Source organism: Nelumbo lutea, chromosome 1 (assembly GCF_056320005.1).
Source record: "Nelumbo lutea isolate HS-2025 chromosome 1, American lotus-T2T, whole genome shotgun sequence".
NCBI lineage: Eukaryota > Viridiplantae > Streptophyta > Magnoliopsida > Proteales > Nelumbonaceae > Nelumbo > Nelumbo lutea.
The window spans coordinates 189,120,123-189,141,164 of record NC_142684.1 but is presented as its reverse complement, the minus strand read 5'-3'; the positions used below and the strand labels follow the sequence as shown (position 1 = coordinate 189,141,164).

Sequence of the window (21,042 nt, the reverse complement as noted above, 5' to 3'; positions counted from 1 at the left end):
GAGAGGAAAGATAACACACCTGGAGTCCCGGTCATGTGATCAGAGGCTCCAGAGTCAATAATCCAAGGAGAGGGTTTGGATGCCAAACAAGCTATACCTAAGTGTGCAAGAGTGACTGTAGTATGTTGTGAAGTAGCCTAGAGGAACCTCTCATACTCATCGCACGATACACCAATCATCGCCTTCCCGGAAAAAGATGTAGATGTGGAAGGTGTTAGATCCGTTTGTTGGTTATCACTAACATCAACCCCACAAGCTACTGCATGATTAGCCCATGTAGAAGGTGCGCCATGGAGATCATAACAGAAATTCACTAAATGTTCGTCCCTGCCACAATGAGTACACTTCATAGTAGAGTTACATTTTCCTTTACCATGGCCTCCCCCTGAGTCGTGACCACCACCACGGCCAAATATGGAACCACCACAACCTCCTTGGGAAACATGTCCTCCCCCTCTAGTACCACATCTACCTCCTCTAGCTATCACAAATGCTAATCTGTCAGACGGCGTGGGACTCTCTATAGATCCCAAAAAAATCCTGCAAAGCCATGCAAGAGCTTCCTCAAGTGTATGAAGAGTAGAGCCTCCCAATATTTGGGCACTAACTAGTTCATACTCTGATTTCAACCCCACTAAGAACCTAGTGACCTCCAGTTGCTCCCTCTGTTGTTGCTGAACCTTAACATCTGGAGTGAGGGGATGATAGATATTAAGTTCAATTCTGAGGTTCTTCATACTGGCATAGTACTCTTCTAGGGTTTTATTCCCTTGCTATAAATCAAAATACTCCTGATAGAGCTAAAATACCCTTGTAGCATTATCCATGGTTCAAAGTATCGATACGCCTCTACATATCAGCAAAGACATATCAGTACTTAGATTAACATGGAAATAGGACTTTTTTTAGTTTTTTTTTTTCAAATTTTGGTTTTTGGGGAGTAAAAATAGGGTATCATATCGATACTTGTAACTAGGACCCAAAAGATACGACACGATACGCCCAATACGAGGTGTATCATATCGATATTTTGAACCTTGGTATTATCCTGCCCAGAATAAAGCTTCTTGGCATGTTCCCATATGTCCTTAGCTATATCTAAGAACATAAGATTGGTACTTATTTTGGGTTCCATACTGTTCAATAACCATGTCATGATTTGGGCATCTTCCTGTTCCCAGTCATCGAACCCTGGAGAGTCAGATGATGGTCTATCTTCCTTCACGTGTTTCACTTTCCTCTTTGCCGTGAGGAAAGCTTCCACTAACTTTGCCCATGGCACATAATTCTCACCATTAAGTTTATATGAAGCCATCTGCACACCCAGAAAGTCAAAGGGGATCATCACACTCGGTTTCTAATCACTAGAACCATCTCTCGTTGCTGCCATTATGTCCCCCACTGCTATTTCTAATGCTGAACTCTCAGTAACCAACCAAATATTGCTGTCAAAGCAATACTACAGCAGTCTCCAAAACACTGATAACAATCTCCCAACTAGTCACAATCAACAACTTGATGTAAACTAACATTCAGCTTAAGAACTGGATGTTTCAACCAGATTCGGCTGCCATCCAAATTAAAACATTGATGAAAACTACTAGGCTGAGGTATTTGGCCACTTCTTTCAGCACGAAAAAAAATATTTCTTTTCTGTTCACACCACTACTGACAACCCAGAAATATTAGTCACCATTACAGCACCACAACAACTCAAGCAACCGCACACAAACCCTCTTGAAATTGTTCAGTAGAGGGTAAATACCACAAACACCACCACACGACTAGGGCTGTCACACATGGTGACAAAAGTATTAGACTTATATCCTAGGGCTGCCGCACCTTCCTAACACTTGTAATAGGGATTGCGGCAGTCCCAAAAAAAATAAATAAACAGGTGCCGCAGTTATCAGATTCGCAGCTCAGAGAAGAAGAAAAAAACAGGAGAGAGAACTTGAAGACGCAGGATGGAAAACTTGAAGTCGCAGCCTTCTTCTCCTTTGTTTATGGCTCTGGTTCCATGTTTTAACAGCTGTGTTTCACCAGTTCGAACCAGTAGAGAATAATGGAGAAAGAAGAAGAAGAAGAAGAAGAAGAGTTGAACCTGATAGCCAAACCCTATCAGTCAACCATAATGTAGATTAGTCTCTAATTAGTTGTACAATGATTAAACTGCCCCCACTTAAGTATGGGACAGGAAGTCTATATTAGAACTGCCACATAAGCACATAACTTAACTGAATAAAATGACTAATCTACCCTTATTTGGTTAGTTCTAATAGTAACTAAAAAAAAGCCAAGTACCTTACCAGTCTTTGCATGTTACACAAGCAATTGATTCTTCTTTTACATCACTGCAGCAGCATGCACAAAAAGCTTTCTCTTCACAATTCTTTGAATTTCCATAAATGTACAGAGATCCATCCAGTGTATGCTTGATCTGCAGAGTAATAAAATTACCTATCAAAGGATCTCTGGATAAGTAATAAATGTTATGTTTCTTTTCTTGAACAAGAATAGCATATCAAGGCTACAAAGTACATTAAAGATAAGTTAAACCCGCACCTTAATAAGAACACTTAGCAATGGATTTACACCATAAACTAAAGGTCCAATGATGTTCTTGCAACGAAGAAACCAATTTTCAACTTTGTTGATTTCAGATGCCACCAGATCTAGTTCTGGACAACTAAAGGCATTGGACTCCCCAAGTTCCTGAAATGGAATGATACAATTATGTATAGTCAACTTAAGGAACTGACTTCTCCATATCTTAACCTAATTTGCTATCATAAAAGTATTTTGAATTTGCTAAATATATGGCATATCATGCAGATGCAGGGATTTCAAGAAACATTCTGTTGTCTACAAGTTAAAACTGCTATTGAAGTTGCAGCTCCACAGTTGTACCCAGACTTCAAGATGATCCAATAAAATTTGATCCATCAGCATGCAAAGCCATTGGGCTTCACAAACGTACATTCAACACCCATCTCTTCAAGTGGATCTACATCCACTAAACACTCCTCAGTCACTTTTGAAGATGAAAGACGTCTCAGATAATAAAATTATAACTCATCTAGAGTTGTCTGACTGCCTTCAATCCATCCAATCAAGCAGCTCTGTAGAAAAGTTTCTCTCTCTGCTACTCCCTCTTCAAAAACCACTACTCTGTTGCCTGCTCCTGCCACCTGTACAGCTGCTTGACAACAGTCATTGATCCCACAGACCACAGTTGGGTTCACCACTGGTATCTTATCTAGTGATGACTTGAACAGTGTTCACAAAACAACTTCTTCCAATAACCTCTTTTATATTTAATGCATTGCCATTGAAGAAGAAATCTTTATGACTTAGAAAACAAATAATTTCTAAGAGGTCTTTTAAGGCAAAGAAGCATGGATGATTATCAATAGAAAAGATGAAGGATCTTTAACCCAGGACATAAGAAATCAAATTTAACCAGGCACAGCACACGTCGCATTACCTTGAGTTGTACTAATACAGACCAGGACTGTTCCCCAAATTTAGAGTTGAAAAATGCATGCACCTGCTCTTGCCAGGACCTGTGTTTGCAGTATCAATGCGATAAATAACAACAGAAAGCATTTGGTAGTTGGATGAAATCAGACTATAACACAAAGTAAGCACCACAAGAATTAAATGTAAAGATTAGGAAATTATAAAAATATCACAATATTCCATATTTTATAATTTAATTATTTTATCAAACTGAAAATTTTAAAGAAAATTTGCTTCTCATTTCAACTAAGCCGTGTCACACCATATGAGGTCAGTTACATGAATCTTGTTCTGCCATTCCACTCAGTTTAGTGCCATATCCAATATTATGGCTGTACAGGATCCTATGTTTATAATTTAATCATTGGTTCATATAGTGGAAAACAATTTGAGGGTTTACAATTTAATAATCAATAGAGAGAGATTGAGGGTGTCACCCATAGAATTAGAGCAGGATGGAGTATGTGAAAACAGGAACTATGTGAGTTGAGTAAAATAACAAATAAGTAGACAGATTGCATTTGATGCAAATGTCCAAATGTAAGAGAGAGCCTCAAAGCAACCCCAAGCAAAAAAAAATAAAATGTCTTCCAGTATTTTAGCTTTATACTATTGAGCTTTGACATTTGAGTTCAGTTAAATAACAATTAACCAGACAGATTGCATTTGATGTGAATCTCCAAATAAAAGAGAGAGCCTCAAAGCAGCCTCAAGCAAAAAAAAATAATGAAGCTCTCATCCTTGGAGTGGTTATTAACTTATCATCATGCAGGCTAAGGTGGCATGCTTCGGTGAAGCTCTCATCCTTGGAGTGGTCAGTGGAGAGTGGAAGGAACTCCAAAGTGATCATCAAGACACAATACAAAGGAGAGGGCCCTTGTTCTCTTCAATACCACATTGGAGAACGTATATTTTTTTAATAGCTCTTTCAAGTTGGTCACAAGGTCAGATAAACAGAACTGTTGATATTCATGCTAGATAAGCAGTAAACAGGGAAGACCTGCATTAGGAGACAGACATGTTGTAGCAATAACCGAAAAAGGGATGATTCAAAGATAAGCTGATGGGTTGAAATTGCGTTTCTCTTTTTATCGGTAACAAAAACCTTATTAAATAATACATTAAACCACAATTGCTAGATAAGCAATTCTGTTTCTTTTTTTATCCTGTGTTTCTTCATGTTTTAAAAAGTACATACAATATGTCAATATCTTTTGACAAGCAAAAAAGTTTTTGTGGCAAAAATGGTTGAAGTAAACCATATAAAAAATGCTATAGCTACCAATTAAATAATACTTCATTAGAAAAATGGAAAATACAAATTACTCAAGAAACAAAAACATAAGAAAAGGAAGATAATTGCATCAAACCACTAGAGAACTCACTTGTGCTTCTCAATGGTATTTACTAGTCGAGCAGCCACGATAGGAAAAGGGACTTCAATCCTCTGTAATTTGCAGGTATCAATGCATAAATAATCTAAAACAGCATGAACAATAACCATATCCTGTACAATCTACTGTTTCCTTGGCAACTAAAATAAATAAACAAATAAGCCAAAGATATAATGAATACCTGAGTTTCTTCCAGAACTTCTTCAACATCACTCAATTTACATCTTCTCTGAGTAGAAGAGTGAGGAAAAACAGACAATGCTTCCCAAAGCCATCTAGCACCTTTTATCAATACACTCCCAAGACAGCTAGAGGCAAATGTTGCACAAAGGTTTTCTGAGTCCTTTATCAACCTCTCAACATCCTGTGAGACCAAATAGTGTAGTAGATATGTTATAGGCCATACCTTTCATAGCAAAACCACTGTTTTAAAACACGGAGACGTGATGTGAGGCATTCCACTACCTAGAGGCGTGAGGCGTAATTCAGAACGCAAGAGGCAAAAGCCTCCTAAACATAAGGAGGCTTAAGCCTCCTTAAGGGGAGGATGAAAAGGAAGGGGGGACCTCATTTTTTCTTTATTTTTAATAAAAATCTTTTATATTAAGAAGAATAAAGATGCATAACAGTAGATCAAAGGGGGGGTACGCCTTCCCTTACTTTTCTTTCCTTTTCTCTTTTTTTCTTCTCTTTCCTTTCCTTTTCTTTCCCTTTCTTTTCTTTTCCTTTCCTTTCCTTTCCTTTTTTTCTTTTTTCTTTTTTTTTCTGTATTTTCATATCAGATGTGCATGAGGCACAAGAGGCGTACGCCTCTAGCACGCCTCATGAGAAAAGCGCAAGAGGTGCCTCGGAGGTGTCAGCGCCTCTGGCATACGCCTCAGGGCGTTTTGGGAGCACCTCGCCTGGGCCTCCAGGCGTATGCCTCCCACGCCTTTTAAAACACTGAGCAAAACTAAAAATATGAAGCAACTGGAAGGGGAAAAAAGTAGCTGAAAAAGATTCAAGAATCACATCATTATGTTAAAATCTGTTGCAAGCCAAGAGATTGGAATCACAAGTTCACAATGCACACATGCCAACAAACAAGCAAAAGGGATGTTAAGTTGATGCCAGTTCAGCACTTGATAGTATTCACTGATAAGTACATGCTTTGTAAAACTCCCAGGCTAAACATACACCTCACAAAGAAATAGCAACTCAACACAAAATTTGTGAAATCAACACCATGTCACCCAGCACAGGAGTAAATGTTTGATGACTAATGAGAGGAGACATATTAGACAGCAGATTTCACATAGATGAAAACTGTCAAGATGTGGAAGCAACGAATGGGAGAACATATGGCACGTGATGAGTAATAAAGTGTGGGATCAAGACCAAATGTTCTCTAAGTTATAATTCCATTTGATCTACTTTCATCCTCAGCTATGTGAAAACATGTAGAAAAATCATGAATTTTGTACAGTTAGACAATTACTAATCCCTGATCCCATAATCACACACTTCCCTCAAGATTTTAGCAAGTTGTGCCAATCTAAGGGCCAGATAGAGGCCTACGAAAATCATTATTTCAAAGCCTCTTACTTTGCATTCAATAAGTTGTTGATATTTATTCAGAAGCCCTTGGATTAGGTTTAGAAATTAAGCTCTTGTATGTAGATGTTAGCAAAGTATTGTAAGAAAACCTTTTTCTTCATTATCTATTGTTTAAATCTCATTGAGGATTCAAAAATGAATGACACAGATCTGGGAATTGATGAGCATTGTGTGGCATCAGTGTAAGTAGTTGGAGGTTATAACAGAGCGATCATGGAAGATGAAAGGTTTATCCACTAATGCTTGGTCAGAAGCATTCCTTTTCATGTTTTTGTCGGAAGCATTCGATGTCCTTCGTCAGTGATGGAGGATTTTCAATTTCAATGGCTGTAAACTCTATCTAAAGAAGTGGACTCTGTTCATATGTGCTGTTCAGTCTCCAAAGGGATATGGTGATGGTGGGTGAGAATCTCCAGGATTCCAATGTATACTTGGTATTGAGCAACTTCAAGAAGATTGGCAATAAATTGGGTGGCATTATTGAAGCATGTGAGAACTAAGAATAAAGATCGGTGGACTCCGTGTGAGTCTTGGGTTGATTACGTTAGACCAATCAAGTTTTGGGCCCATTCACAGGCTGAGTGATTAGAGATCTGTTGTTGTATAGGACCCTCATCCAAGACAATGTCTAGGTGTATGTAAGCAATAATGCGAAAGTAGCAGGGTAAAAATATTCATTCAACACCAAACTGCACACAAAGTATAAAGCAAAACTAAGTGTACAACGTTAGGCCTCACAAGAGAAGCTTCACCACAAATACATCAGAAACAAAACCAAATGACAGCAACTGATTACATATTACAAATTAGCACCCAGTCCTGGGCATCCCCAATAGGTTTTCCAAGGTATTTGGCATTGCCTTATCATCCAACAAAAAACCACTTGACAGTTACCCTCTACTTCCACATTCCATAAATCCTGCCTAGCCAACAACTTAAAATCCTGAACCAAGGCCAGAAGTTCAGCTCTTGAAGAATTCCCCCCACTCCTCAGCAGTGTTTTAAAAGCACAAGGGCCATTTTGCGCCCAAGGCACAAGTCACAGGTCAAGGTGCGCAACTTTTTGAAAAAAGGCGCAAAAATAAATAAATAAAATTTTCGAAAATGTGAAAAAAAAATCAAAAAGATAAGCAAAATATTAATAACATTAAACACGTTATTAATTTAAAAATATAAAAAACTTAAATTTTAAAATAAATGCTTTAAAAAACCTATTATCTGAAATTAAAATCAATAAACATAACATGTAAAAGATATTTAAAATGAAAACTTAACAATAAAATCAAGCATAACATATAAAACATATTCAAGCATGTAAACTCTTAATCTCTTTATCTTTTTCCCCAATTTCATTACTTCAAATAACTAATGCAATGTTAAACATGCATTCCTGATTCTACAAGCCACCTTTGTACTGAGCCCCTTGAGGCAAGCCAAAAAAAGTCCATATCAATTTCTTAAATTGTTAATCCCAATAAAAAAAGGTTTTATAACTTTAAGTGTCTTTTAAAAATATCTTTTATTATGATAAATGAATGAGCAACATTAGAAAAAATGCACAGATTTTCAAAAGAAGCAAGCTGGGTTGAACTACAAGGCGCACCAGGCACGCACCTTTTGAAAATGCTACACCTGGAACCTGCACAAGGTGCATACCCTAAAATGTGTCTTGCCTGTGTGCCTATGCACACCTGAGGTATGCCTTTTAAATCACTACTCTTTAGGGCCTCAGATTTCCAAGGCTACAACCGTCAAAGTTGAGCTTGAGCGTCTCTAAATCAGGAGGGGACCGATCAACTGTCCTATGTTGTCTTGTAACCTGAAACTCCATCACCACCTGCCACTCCCTAAGCAAATCATTGCTACAAATGCCTTGAAAAGCCCCACAAATCACAACAGCCCAATGAACTACCCTTACTTTTGTAGGTTCAAACATTTCCTCAACTTGTTTGCACTTTTCTTCAAAAATCCTTGCATTTCTTTCACACTATAAACCCCAAAGCACTGCTCTGCAAATGCATTGCCAAGCAATTTTTTGTCTTTGTGTAGGGCTTCCAAAAACATCTGTTTTAAATAGGTCTACTACTGCACCTGGCACCACCCAAGTTTTTCGGGACAACAGGAAGAAAAGTTGCCACAAACTAGAAGCATTGGAACAATGTTTTTCTTTTTTTTTGAGAAAATAGCATAGAAACAATTTAATGGTAGACAGTTACTATTTTCCAAACTCTTCAAGCAAAGAACACACATGAGAAGAGAGAGCTCAGTGTTTCCATTTCCTTTGGAGCCCAATGTTTCCAACAAAAAAATACTTTACTTTAGGGGGAACCGGACTACACCATACCTCCTTAACCAGGAAAGGTTGAGATTCTGTAAGAGGATATAAGGATTTAAAAAAGGAGGCACACGTAAAATAGTCACTGGTATTTGGCATTTCCCTATACCATGCTAGTGTTTTAAAAGCATAAGGTGCAGCCGCAAAAAATAAAAAATAAAAAATAAAAAACAAGGGACATTTTGCACCCAAGCCGGAAGGCAATGCACATGCCTTTTCGAAAAAAGGCATAAAAATGCAAAATAAAAAATCTAAAAAATTTAAGAAAAAAATCAAAAATGCCAAAAAATCAAATAAAATGCAAATTATTAAAATATTAAAAAATATTAAATAAAAATATAAACTTAAATTTTAAAATAAATGCTTTAAAAAAACCTATTATCTCAAAGTAAAATACATAAACATAACATGTAAAGCATATTTAAAATGAAAATTTAAAAATAATATCAAGCATAACATATAAAACATATTCAAGCATGTAAACTCTTAATCTCTACATTTTTTCCCAATTGCATTACTTGAAATAGCTAATATGATCTTAAACACCATGCATTCTTTATTCTACGAGTTGCCTTTGTACCAAGCCCCTTGAGGAAATCCCAAACAAATCTCCTCATATTTGCTAATGTTGCTCATTCATTCATCCTTACAGTGATAAAAACTTTCTTTTTTATGGGGACTAAGAATTTAAGACCCTAAAGTGGATTTGTTTGGGTTTGCCTCAAGGGACTTGGTCGGGGGTCCAGGGGCAGAGCCCCAACCCAACTGCAAAACACAAAAAAAAAAACAGAAAAAAAATGCACAGATTTTCAAAAGGTGCACGCTTGGGCTGAAGCGCAAGGCACACCAAGCAAGCGCCTTTAGAAAATACTCCACCTAGGGTCTAGGAAAGGCGCATACCCTAAAATGCACCTAGGTGTGCCTTTTAAATCACTGCACCATGCATTGGTGTTTTCTGTTTTGGGGGTGTACAAATTTTAAGTGAAATTAGCTAAATCATATAATGTTATATAGACAAGGGTAAAAGGGCGTAAAAGGGCATCATAATAAATCATTTTTCAATGTAGAGATCCATAAAATGTGTTGAGGAATAACAAAACAGTAGTGGAAAGAAACATATTCACTATGGAAGGAATATCACTAGTACCCTTCATCATGGTACTTGTCACAAAAGAACCTCTTCTACTTCTCTCTCAATTTTTGTAGACAAAATAGAACATCATTTTTCTTTATGCCAAATCAGTGGATCTACACCTTCATTTCCCTTTTTTTTTTCTTATTCTCCCTAATCACTTCTCTTTGTCTTTCCAACTGGGGCATGCCCCCTATTGAGAACTTAAGAAGAATTCCAACAACTCTTTCATGAAAGCGTATCAAAGACAAAAAGAAGAAAAAGCTTTTTGAAGCAATCACTTGGTGAAGCTTCTTCAAATTGATTACAGACAAATCAGTTCAAAGAGGTGTGATTCCAGGATTGGTCTATTTTGTCACCCAAGGTTGAATATAGAGAGGCTACAGGGAAAGTGCTGGCAGGTTAGGTTTCACTTATGTTGTTTTCCATTTCAACACAGAGGGCAATGGGTGTCAGCATAGAGACAAACTAGGTTGCACACTTCAAGGAACACATAGGGGAGGTGGATGAAGAGGGTGTTTCTTCAATGACAAGTTTATAAAACAAGACCCACTTCAAAGCTGGGGAAGTAGGATGATGGCTGCAAATTGCAGTGCTGTAGACCCAAAGGAGAAAGTTGAATAAAATACGGAGTTCACGGAAGGCTCGGAAAATGATGAAGAGAATTTTGTTAAAATATATGGAGTCCATTAACAAGAATGTACCTCATTTAGGTTAAACTTTAGAAACTATCAATAAAAGGCACAAGTTAAAAAAATAAATAAATAACTGCAAGTAAGAGGATAGACAAAGACCAAGTTCACAAGAAGACAAGATATCAGAAGCATCTCCTACCCCCACCCCTGGCCCCCTAAAGTATAAAAAATGATATGCATGTCATGCAACTCCTTACCTCAAGCAAAGGGGCACATGAACAGAAAGAGAAAGCCTTCAAGCACCATTGCAATATGCAAGAAGTATTTTGAAGTTTTGGAATCTCATAAAAGTCAAAGCCTAAGGACAAGCCAGCTGTTGTTGCAGATTTAATTCCAGTAAGCAGCTTTTCAATTTTGACAGTGAGATCATTGACTACTCTAATGTCAATATTCTGTGTGCTATATAAAGCTGTAGTACATTCTAGGAGAGTAAAAGCATCATGCTGCCATGCCTCACAATCGTTCAAAAGGTTCAGAAGCATTGCTGGTTCTTGCAAATCTACCTTCAAGAATTTTGACTGAGCAACCAAATCCTGCAAAATATATAGTATATGTTTATACCATGTCCAATCTATTATAGATTAGTAACTTCATTTAGAGAACTAAAAACCTTCAAAGCGTCAACTTTCAGAGAAGAACTTGAAGCCTGTCCAGCAGAAAGGCTTGACAAGAGAAATGGCTGAGAATTCGATATCCAGGACTTGGCCATTGATAATGCATGCTCAATATCATTTAGAGAAGGAAGAATTGCAAATATAGTCCCTGATATCCTGAAATAGAACACAAATGATTAACAGAAGTAAAGAACATCAGTCAAAAAACAAAATAGCATTAAATTGGAAGAACATCAGTCCAAAACCTTATGGCATCCTCGAACTCAGACATCTGGGCCTTGCTCCCAAGAATATGTTTAGACCTTTCTTCCCAAGAACTAGCTGCTGCAAGCACTCTGGATACATCAACAAATATGTTCTCATTGTCAATCTGCAGCCTGCAAAATAAGTCATATTCAAATATCAGGACCATTGGAGCAATGTGAAGACCATAAGTTACCCTGAATTATTGAGAGAAGGAAAAGAGTTACATACATAACAGCCTCCGCAATTACTTCCTCAATGAAGTCCAAAGGCATTTTAATGGCACATGCCTGCATCAATATTTTGTGTTATAAGTGACACTCAAGCATCCAAATTGCAAGAAGTTCTACAAGTGCACATTTATTTTCTTATATCCAGCATTAAAACATGAAAGGTGTTTCAAAGTTACTCATAAATAAACATATCTATTATTGAGAAATTTCAATGTAACCATTACATATAGTGCGTTTAGATGAAGAGTTAAAGAATTGTCTTAGGTTTAGTACATCTCTTTGGCAATTGGATACAAAAAGAGAGGATATGAGCAGTAAGTATAGCATCACAAAGGAACCAAGCTTTGCGAAGCCACTCGGCTCACACTCACAATGAGTTTAAGGTGATGATATCAATCTTGGCTTGGCTAGCATAACTCAATCTTTTAATATTAAGCTTTCAAACCCAAATATAAAAACCAACACTCTGAGGACCATAGCTAACAAAAGAAGAAAATGGGAACAAATTTTAAGGTTAACATATACTTTCTTTGATGACAACCTAGGCAACATCTAGCCGAGTCATTGACAAGTAGAGTAACATCCCTACCAGCCTTCAAAACTTCTTCATATATTTCACAAGTTATCCATCACAGTCATCAAGTCTATGATTAGCATCAATGGGAGTATCCGCTAGTTTCCCTAGCTTACTAGTATCTTGCAAGAGATCTGGATGTATTTCTGTTGAGAAATGAAGATACATTTTTGTGAAAGGGCAACTTCAACCCAAGAAAATAACATAGGGTTTGGATCCTTAAGAGGTGTGGCAAGAAACACTTTTACTTTCTGATTCTCAGAGTCCCAATTCCCTATAATAACTGTATCACAACATACACTATCAAGACCACCATCTTCTCCGGATCCCTCTTAACAAAAAGGGTATGATCTGACTGACATTGCTTGAACCCCCTCTGTTTAACAGCCAAATGGAACCTATTTAACCTGGCTCTAGGTGACTATTTTAATTCATAGAGATTTCTTTAACCTGCACAATTTGCCTCCATTTCCCTTTGCTTGGAATCCAGGGGCTGAACCATATACACTTCATCTTTCAAATCCCCGTTCAAAGAAAGCATTTTTTATGTCTAACTGTTGGAGCTCCCAATCTAAGTTTGCAGCTAATGATAGTAGAATCTGGATGGAGTTCATTTTGGCAATTGGAGCAAATGTCGTTACATAATCAACACCATACACCCATGCATACCCTTCTACTACTAACCTAGCCTTGTATCTCTCCACTATTCTATCAGCTTTGTGTTTCACCGTAACAACCATTTACACGCCATCAATTCCTTGCCTTCAGGAAGATCCACCAACTCCTATGTATTATTTTTGTGGAGAGCACCAATTTCTTCCTTCATTGTGTTTGTCTATTTAGGGATTGTTAAAGCTTCTACAACACTCCTTGGGATAGAAATACTATCAATGGCAGACAAGAAAACAAAGAAAGAAGATGAAAAGAATTTATAGGACAAGAAGTGGAGGCAATGGGGTTAGTAGTACATGACCTGACACTCTATATGCAATAGGAATGTCAGGATCATCAATAGAATCATCATTAGCAATAGGATTAGGAATATGAACAGGAATGAGACTACTTGGCTAGGAAGGATTTGCATTAAGAGGATCCAATGATATTGATTGCACAGTTTTAGGTTACTCCACACTCTTTGAACTCTACCGATATAATGCCTCAAGAACACATGAAAGGGAGTAGGATCTAGGAAAGAAGATGGACTTGTCGAACCTGCCTCTCCATACTATCCCCCCCCCCAGAGGAGAGGTAGGAAAGAAGGGATTAGATTCAAAGGACATATCCATAGACACAAAATGTTTGTGTGAAACATGATCAAAACATTTATATCCCTTCTTGAAAGAAGAGTACCGAAGAAAGGCACAAGGAATAGCTTTGGGACCTAACTTACCACAAGTGGGAGGCACGTCATCAACAAAAACAACAACAAATAAAAATATGCAAGGGAATAGAAAACAAGGAAGATAGGGAAAAAAGGCTGATGTGGGGCCTTGTACTGCAACATCCAAGATGGCATACAATTAAATAACATAAGCAACTGTTAATAGAGCATCTATCCAAAAACACTTGGGACATTCATATGCAACACCAAACCACGAGTATGTTCAAAAAGATGGTTCTTCATTCTACAACACCATTTTATTGTGGTGTTCTAGAACAAGAGCCTCAATGGACAGATCCATAGAAGGCAAAGAATTCATTAAAACCACCATGGAAGTACTCTTTACCATTGTCTGATAGAAAGATCTGAATCTCAACATGAGACTAAGTGAAAATCATGCGCTGAAAGTCCCTCGCAATTTTGGGTACTTTCTCTAGAGTGCATAGGATATATCCACATATACCTAGAATAATCAACAACGAAATTAATAAAGTATTTGTAGCCACACTCAGTGGGCAAAATTGTAGGTCCCTAAATATCAAAATGCACAATGTGCAAAGGAAATTGATCTTTTATAATTGAAGGGAAAGTTGTTCTACAATGCTTACCCAATTGACATGTTTGACACTATAAATTTGAAATAGAAACAAACTTAAACAGCTCAGGAAACAAGACTTTAAAAAAGTAAACCTGACTCTCATTTAACTAATTCAACAGACTTATAGACTCAAACACCGCAAAACGAGCTTTATTCTCCAAAGTGTAAAGACCATCGACCCTACTTACTCCACCAATCATCCCCCCGAAGGTCAAATCCTAGAAAACACAAGAACAAAGAAAAGAGGTCATATAACAATTTAAAGATTGAGCAATACTGCTAATGGACAACAAATTAATAGGAAGTTTAGGAACATGAAGGGCATTAGAAAGTACAAGACCATGAAGAAGGGATACAAACCCCTGACTGGCAACAAGGAAGAAGGATCCATCTATCAAACTCGTTTTATCCCTACTAGGGAAAAAAATATAAGACAAACAAATTAGAATTACTGGTCATATGGTTAGAGGCCCCTAAATCAATGATCCAAGGGGCATCAAGAACTTGGGTCAACAAATGAAATGCAGAAATAATTTTACCTAATGAAGACACAAGGGAGGTAGGTGCAGGAACCTAACTATCCATCTGTCGAAGAGTCCTACCATATAGCTCAAGATGATCACAAAAGGAGTTGATAATATCCTCCTTAGGTCAAAACAGGAAGGATGCTCCCGAGATGTACAAGTAGTAGAACTATCACTCTAAGCCTTCTAAGAATCCAGATTTGCTAAGTTATACTTCCTAGGATTCAGTTTCTTAGTAGAGTCCTTGCTCTTGTTTGTCCACTTAAGCTTCCAACTAAGTCACAACATGTCTCACAGGTATATCTAGGCCTCTCTAACAATGAGAATACCACAGTTTGTCCTTATCATTGCTTTTCTTGTGGTCACCCTTCTTCACTCCATGACCGTTTGCTACTAAAGCAATTCATTGCTCCCCCTCAGAAATATTCATCAAGCTTCTTCTGCACTTTTTTTATTGGACTAAAGCATACACCTCCTGAATAGAGGGGCGCTATCTACTTCCTAAAATCTGGACATGGAAAGGTTCATACACAAGATTCAATCAAATGGAAAGGCAAAAACATGCTGTTGGGATACAAGCTTCTTATATGCTTTGGCATCACCATCACTCTTCACTCAATGCTCTAATAGTGGCCCAACTCCTAGACAGAAGTAAGAGAAGCGTAATATGCAGACAAACAACAGTACCCTGCTTACAATTAGAAGACTCTGCCTATAGCAAATAAATTTTAGCATAATGTCCTTGTTCAAAGTAAGTTGACTTAACTTGCTCCCAAATCTCACAAGCTGTATCTACCCACATGAAATTCTTCCTCTTTAGGGGCAGCATGGATCCAAGAAGCCAAAACATTACCATACTATTTTCTTGACCCTACCTGTCATGTTTAGTAGATCCAAATTTAGGTTCTTTGACCTTTCCATTAATGTAGCTTCCCCCCAAGCTGTAACATTTATCAAAATAGCCTTAGATCACTACAAGTAGTTTAACCCATCTAAGAGAGTAATAATCATAGGAAAATGCATGCTGTCCATCCCTATTAACATAGTATTCAAGGCGCCAAGGTGAGGCTAGGCGACTGGGGGGCACCTAGTCGCCTAGTTGCCTAGGCGGGTGCCTAGGCATCGCTTAGGCGAATGATTTTTTATGTTAAAAACATAGATCCTAGGGTAGTTCCCTAGGTACCAAAACCATATTTCTTAAATAATTATTCATGATTTTCATAAGAAAAGTATAAACTTCATATTAAAGTATAGAAAATCAACATATTCATGAGAAGAAAAGGAAGAAGGAAAATAATATTCAAAAAATATAGGGGCTGAACCCTTATTTTTGTTATAGGAAAAGAAGAAAATAAAAAGTATTGGTAGTAGTAGTAGTAGTAGTAGTAGGAAGAAGAAGAAGTAGAAGAAGAATATATGGCAGAGGAAAATGTGCTGATTAGATAAAATTTTTGGTTCTTCCTTATTGGTTCAGGTTTTTTAGTCTTTGAGGATTCAATACAGCATTTAGCAATGTTTGTGTTGATTAGACCCTAAAAAATAAGAAAATAATAAAAGAAATCAGTATATAAACACACAAAATGATTATTTTAGTTTAATAATGTCTATTTTATAATTATAATCTCAAAAGAGAATGAATACAAAAGTATTTAATAGTAAGAAGTAGAAAACTGTTAGGCGATTAGGCGAGGCGAGCCTCGCCTTGTTGCCTAGGTGTCGCCTTGACAACTATGCCTATTAAGACTTCCTTGAGAAGAAGTAACACTAGGAGATGCTAAATCCACAAGAGACATTAGACAAGTAACCACACTGCTATTAATCAGCCACCCTATCACCACCTCTGAATCCCCTTCAATTAAGAGTTTCTTGATGCTCAACTCCTTAGCTTTCTGTACTCCTTCCATAACTGCAAATATCTCAGCTCTAAGGGAGTCACCCACTCCAATTGGGCCAGAGAATATAGCAGAAATGACCCCATTTTCATCCCTAAAAACACCCCCAATCCCCGATTGTACCGGACTTCCCCTGCTACACCCATCAAAGTTTAGTTTCACGAATCCACTAGGTGGAGGGGTCCAAACCACACTCATTACTGACTTAGATCATTCCCCTGCTCCACCAGGTAACTTTTCTTGGTACTACAACCAAGAAAGAGTGAAAGGAAATCAGAAAAAGGTGATCAGATCAGGACGATTATAGATTCTACCCTTTCCAGTCAAAAAAGGTAAGCTCCAAATAAGAACGCAAAATCTAAATGCATCTAGGGACTAATTTTAAGGTGGCCCCCCTCCATCTGGAGTAAATTTTGGGGTTAAAAAATGCTTCTAGGGCCTAGAATAGCACTCTGATAACATATTATTCAAGTAGAAATAAGAAGAAAATAGAGGAGAAGAGAAGGGAGAGGAAGAAAGGAAGAGAGGAGAAGAGAAAGTGATTGAAGGCTTCAAAAAGTTGGGCTGGCGGCACACAGTCTTCGGCAAAAGTGGCCTTGTGGCACATGTTAACAGATTAACAACAGTAATAAATAAGGATTGTTTTCTTGAATACTGTTTTGTATGTAGAGGGGATATACCAAAAAACAATACAGACTACTGCATAGCATCCTTTTTCTAAAACTGCACTTTTAGTATTAATAACATTTTTTCTTAAATATCAAAAGAAGAAATTGTACGAAGTACAAAGGTGAACCACAAAACAAAATGTGACGGAAGATGATCATCTTTAAAATCTAAAATTGTTCAGTAAGCACATAAATCTAAGAACAGAATGCAGTTAAATTCAGTTACCTGTAGAGCTTTTTCTCTGCAGCACGCCTTCTTTAGTTCTTCCTCAACAAGGGGCAATTCATCTACTGTTTGAGACAATAGAATAAGCTTCAGCACATATTAAAAGAATAATATTCCACCAACTGCTTAAATCAAATAGAACTAACACAAAAAGAAACCCATAGGATCATAAAGCCAAACCTTGCACCCTCAATAACTTTCCAGCATCCAAAATGCAAGTTAGCTCTTGAACGACACACTTCTGGTCCTCCCTACCCCGGGCGTTCACTATAAAATCATGAAAATGAGAAATCCAGGTCACAGCATCATTGTGATATTGTCTTAGAAGCTTCAACTCTGGAATACAGATGCTGAAGTGATTAAGTTCTTGCAAAAGGACTTCAAGTTCCTGCACATATGAGCACATATGAATAGTTAGATTATTTATGGCCTCCCATGGATATGAAAATTCAACTCAAGTAGAAACTAATATAGGAAATAAATTGTAGCAGATTTTTTTAGCTCAGTTGATTTGTTTCTTTTAGGGGGTCGCACCTAATGTCCCTGTTGGGATGATTGTCTTGTAAAATATTGATGTAATACATTCTCATTCTTAATTGTTAGAGTCAGCTGTAAAGGGGTAGTTTGGTCATTTTGTTTTATATTAAGAGTGTGGTGTAATGTCCTTTATATTGTGCTTTAAGTGTTGTCTCCCATACTTAATTAGGGGCATAACTGTCTTTGTGATTTTAATTAGAAACATATAAATAATATATGGTCAACTAGAGAGAGAACTTTTCTCTCTAGTTTGAACCAGTCTTTTTCTCCTACTTCTCTTCTCTTCTTTATCTCTTAACTTTCTTCTCTGCACTTTTTCCCTGTTATTCTAGGGCTGAAACCAGTACAGATCCGAATTGTAACATGGTATCAGAGCAACTGTAATCGGTTCAAATCTGCCCAGAACTTTTTAATCACCCTTTACCCTAGTTTTCTGCAGATATCTCATTGATGCCTCAAGTTGAGTGATTGTTTTCTTCTTCTGGAGGTTTTCATGCCTCAAGTTGGTGGCGCAGTGATTGTTTCAGGTGGTTGGTAGAAAACCTTCTAATCGATGGACCAAAGAGGGCTGTTTCAGGTAGTAGACAGATTAGTGCAGGACTGATTGGTCACAGACCTAGTGGTATGTGTGTGGGGTGTATCCATGTGGTTTGTGGTGTTGAAAGTGTAGGACAGCAATGTCTATTATTGCTGAAAACTGTGACAACAGATGTTTTCAGCAATAACTAGCCATTAGTGTGCAATGTCGTGGCTAGCAAGCGAGGTGGTGTAACATACTAGTGAGTGGAAATTTTCTTTTTACCCTGGCATCTATGGGAGACAGCAGTGAACACAAATCTAGTGTTTTGATTCCCCTAATTACCTGAATGTGCAGATGATTTCTATTAAACTGAATGGTGAGAATTATGTGCCTTGGTCCATGTTTGTAGAAGTTTTTCTTAGGCTTAAGAAGAAGGTGAAGCATGTGAAAGAAGAAAAACCCTCAGCTGATTCTCAGGGGTACAGTGTGGGAACAAAAAGAAGCACAAATAATGACATGGTTATGGAATAGCATGGAACCCAAGATCAGTGTGAACATTATGTTCTTAGATATAGAGAAGGAGATTTGGGACCATGCAAATATTATGCTACCACAATATACCAGCTTTACCAAGAGTATTTTAATCTGCAATAAGGTAATTAAAGTCTTGAGAAGCATTATGCCAACATGAGGAATCTTCAGAATGAGTTGAATGTTTATCACCCCCTTACATCTGATGTCAAAATTCAGTGTGAAATGAAGGGACGTAGTAATGGTCTGAGTAAGTGTAAATAATGTGAAATGAAGGGACACAATGTCAGTTTTTGTTATGATCTACATGGACCACGCTCAGCTTGGGAAAATCATGTGGTCGCTAGTGGTGGTGGTGGTACGAGAGATGAAATTCAGCAAGTTGATCAAACACCTTCTACATCTATGGATGCCTCCGAGAAAGAAATGATGTGTTCCACGTGATGAATATGAGTGGTTACTCTGGCATCCAATCCATTCCATTAGATTATCGACTCTAGATGTTCCGATCGTATGACTAAAACTCCAGGTGTGTTTTCTTCTCTTTGTCAATCTTGTGCATCACACACTGCTACTCTTGCTAATGGACCCACATCTTCTATCTATGATATTGGTAATGTTGACATAGATTCATTTCCCGTGTCTTCAGTTTTTGTATATTTCCAAATTCCCTTTTAACCTTATCTTTGTTAGTAAATTGATCAAGTCTCTTAATTGCTCTATCAACTTTTACCCTTCTTGTGTTTTTTAGGATCTCAATACAGGAATGAAGATTGGTCAAGGGCATGAAGCTAGTGGACTATATTAACTTGATGGTGGTAGTTCATCAACATCTCTTTAGTTGTCCCTTAAGGCACTTAAGCTACGTGTTCCATCAATGAATCGCCTTTCTACTTTGGAATGTGAGTCGTGAAAGTATGGGAAACACCATCATTTTCCCATTTAGTCCTAGGGTTGAAAATTGTATGTCAAGTCCTTTTTCTTTGGTCCACTCGGACATTTGGGGTCCAAATAAAGTGGTGTCATACAATGGTCACAAGTATCTTGTAATTTTTGTTGATGATTACTCAAGGATGACACGGCCTTATCTTATGAAAGAAATGAGTGAACCGTTTTCTATTTTCTAAAAGTTTCAGGCTGAAATTCGCACTCAGTTTGGTATACACATTAAAATTCTCCGTTCCGGTAATGGTCGAGAATATTTTTATACATCGTTTCAGCAATATTTGGAATAACATGGCATTATACATCAAACCTCATGTACTTACACCCCTCACCGAAATGGGGTGGCTAAGAGAAAGAACGGCCATCTCTTAGAGATGGCTCAATCCCTTTTAAACCATATGTATGTACCCAAACGTTTTTACAGTGATGTGTTTACATCTTGCTTCCTTATTAATTGGATGCCCATGTCTATCCTTGAAGGCCATTCTCCCTTCTCCGCTTTGTTCCCCACTGTCTCCTTACCCTCTCACTCCCATGGTTTATTGGATGTGTGTATATTGTTCATAATCTTGGGCCTAGAATGGACAAAATAGATGCACAATCTACCAAGTGTGTTTTCTTGGCTATTCTAGGACCTAGAAAGGGTATAAGTATTATAATCCCAGTTCTAGACGTTCTTTTGTTTGTTCCAATGTTACGTTTTGATGTGGACAAAAAACAACAAAATATCTTAAATTTTTTAGAGATTTCAGACCTGAATCAGAAGTAAAACTCCTCCTGGAACAGTTCCGCTACAGTAACAATGGCAGCAAGCTGGCCTCCCGCACAGACACGTAGCGATGGAGGGATTGGAAGGTGTCAAAATAGGTCAACTCCTCAAAA

At 37.6% G+C, this 21,042-nt stretch overlaps 1 protein-coding gene across 8 annotated transcripts in view; it reads right to left on the bottom strand.

Annotated features, from left to right (window-relative positions):
* The window catches only part of LOC148879953 (transcription factor jumonji (jmjC) domain-containing protein), a 120,910-nt gene that overhangs the window by 45,024 nt on the left and 54,844 nt on the right, over nucleotides 1-21,042 (bottom strand). For 6 of the 8 annotated variants that reach the window (XM_088961734.1, XM_088961736.1, XM_088961735.1 and 3 more), the window contains 11 exons: nucleotides 17,808-18,015; nucleotides 17,628-17,692; nucleotides 11,763-11,821; nucleotides 11,534-11,665; nucleotides 11,285-11,444; nucleotides 10,872-11,207; nucleotides 5,098-5,280; nucleotides 4,908-4,969; nucleotides 3,488-3,566; nucleotides 2,566-2,715; nucleotides 2,310-2,440 (listed from right to left, as the gene is read on the bottom strand). In XM_088961734.1, coding sequence (XP_088817860.1) covers nucleotides 2,310-2,440; nucleotides 2,566-2,715; nucleotides 3,488-3,566; nucleotides 4,908-4,969; nucleotides 5,098-5,280; nucleotides 10,872-11,207; nucleotides 11,285-11,444; nucleotides 11,534-11,665; nucleotides 11,763-11,821; nucleotides 17,628-17,692; nucleotides 17,808-18,015 — 1,565 coding nt within the window. The remainder of the gene's footprint in view (nucleotides 1-2,309; nucleotides 2,441-2,565; nucleotides 2,716-3,487; nucleotides 3,567-4,907; nucleotides 4,970-5,097; nucleotides 5,281-10,871; nucleotides 11,208-11,284; nucleotides 11,445-11,533; nucleotides 11,666-11,762; nucleotides 11,822-17,627; nucleotides 17,693-17,807; nucleotides 18,016-21,042) is intronic. The other 2 variants (XM_088961739.1, XM_088961740.1) reach the window with 1 other exon arrangement.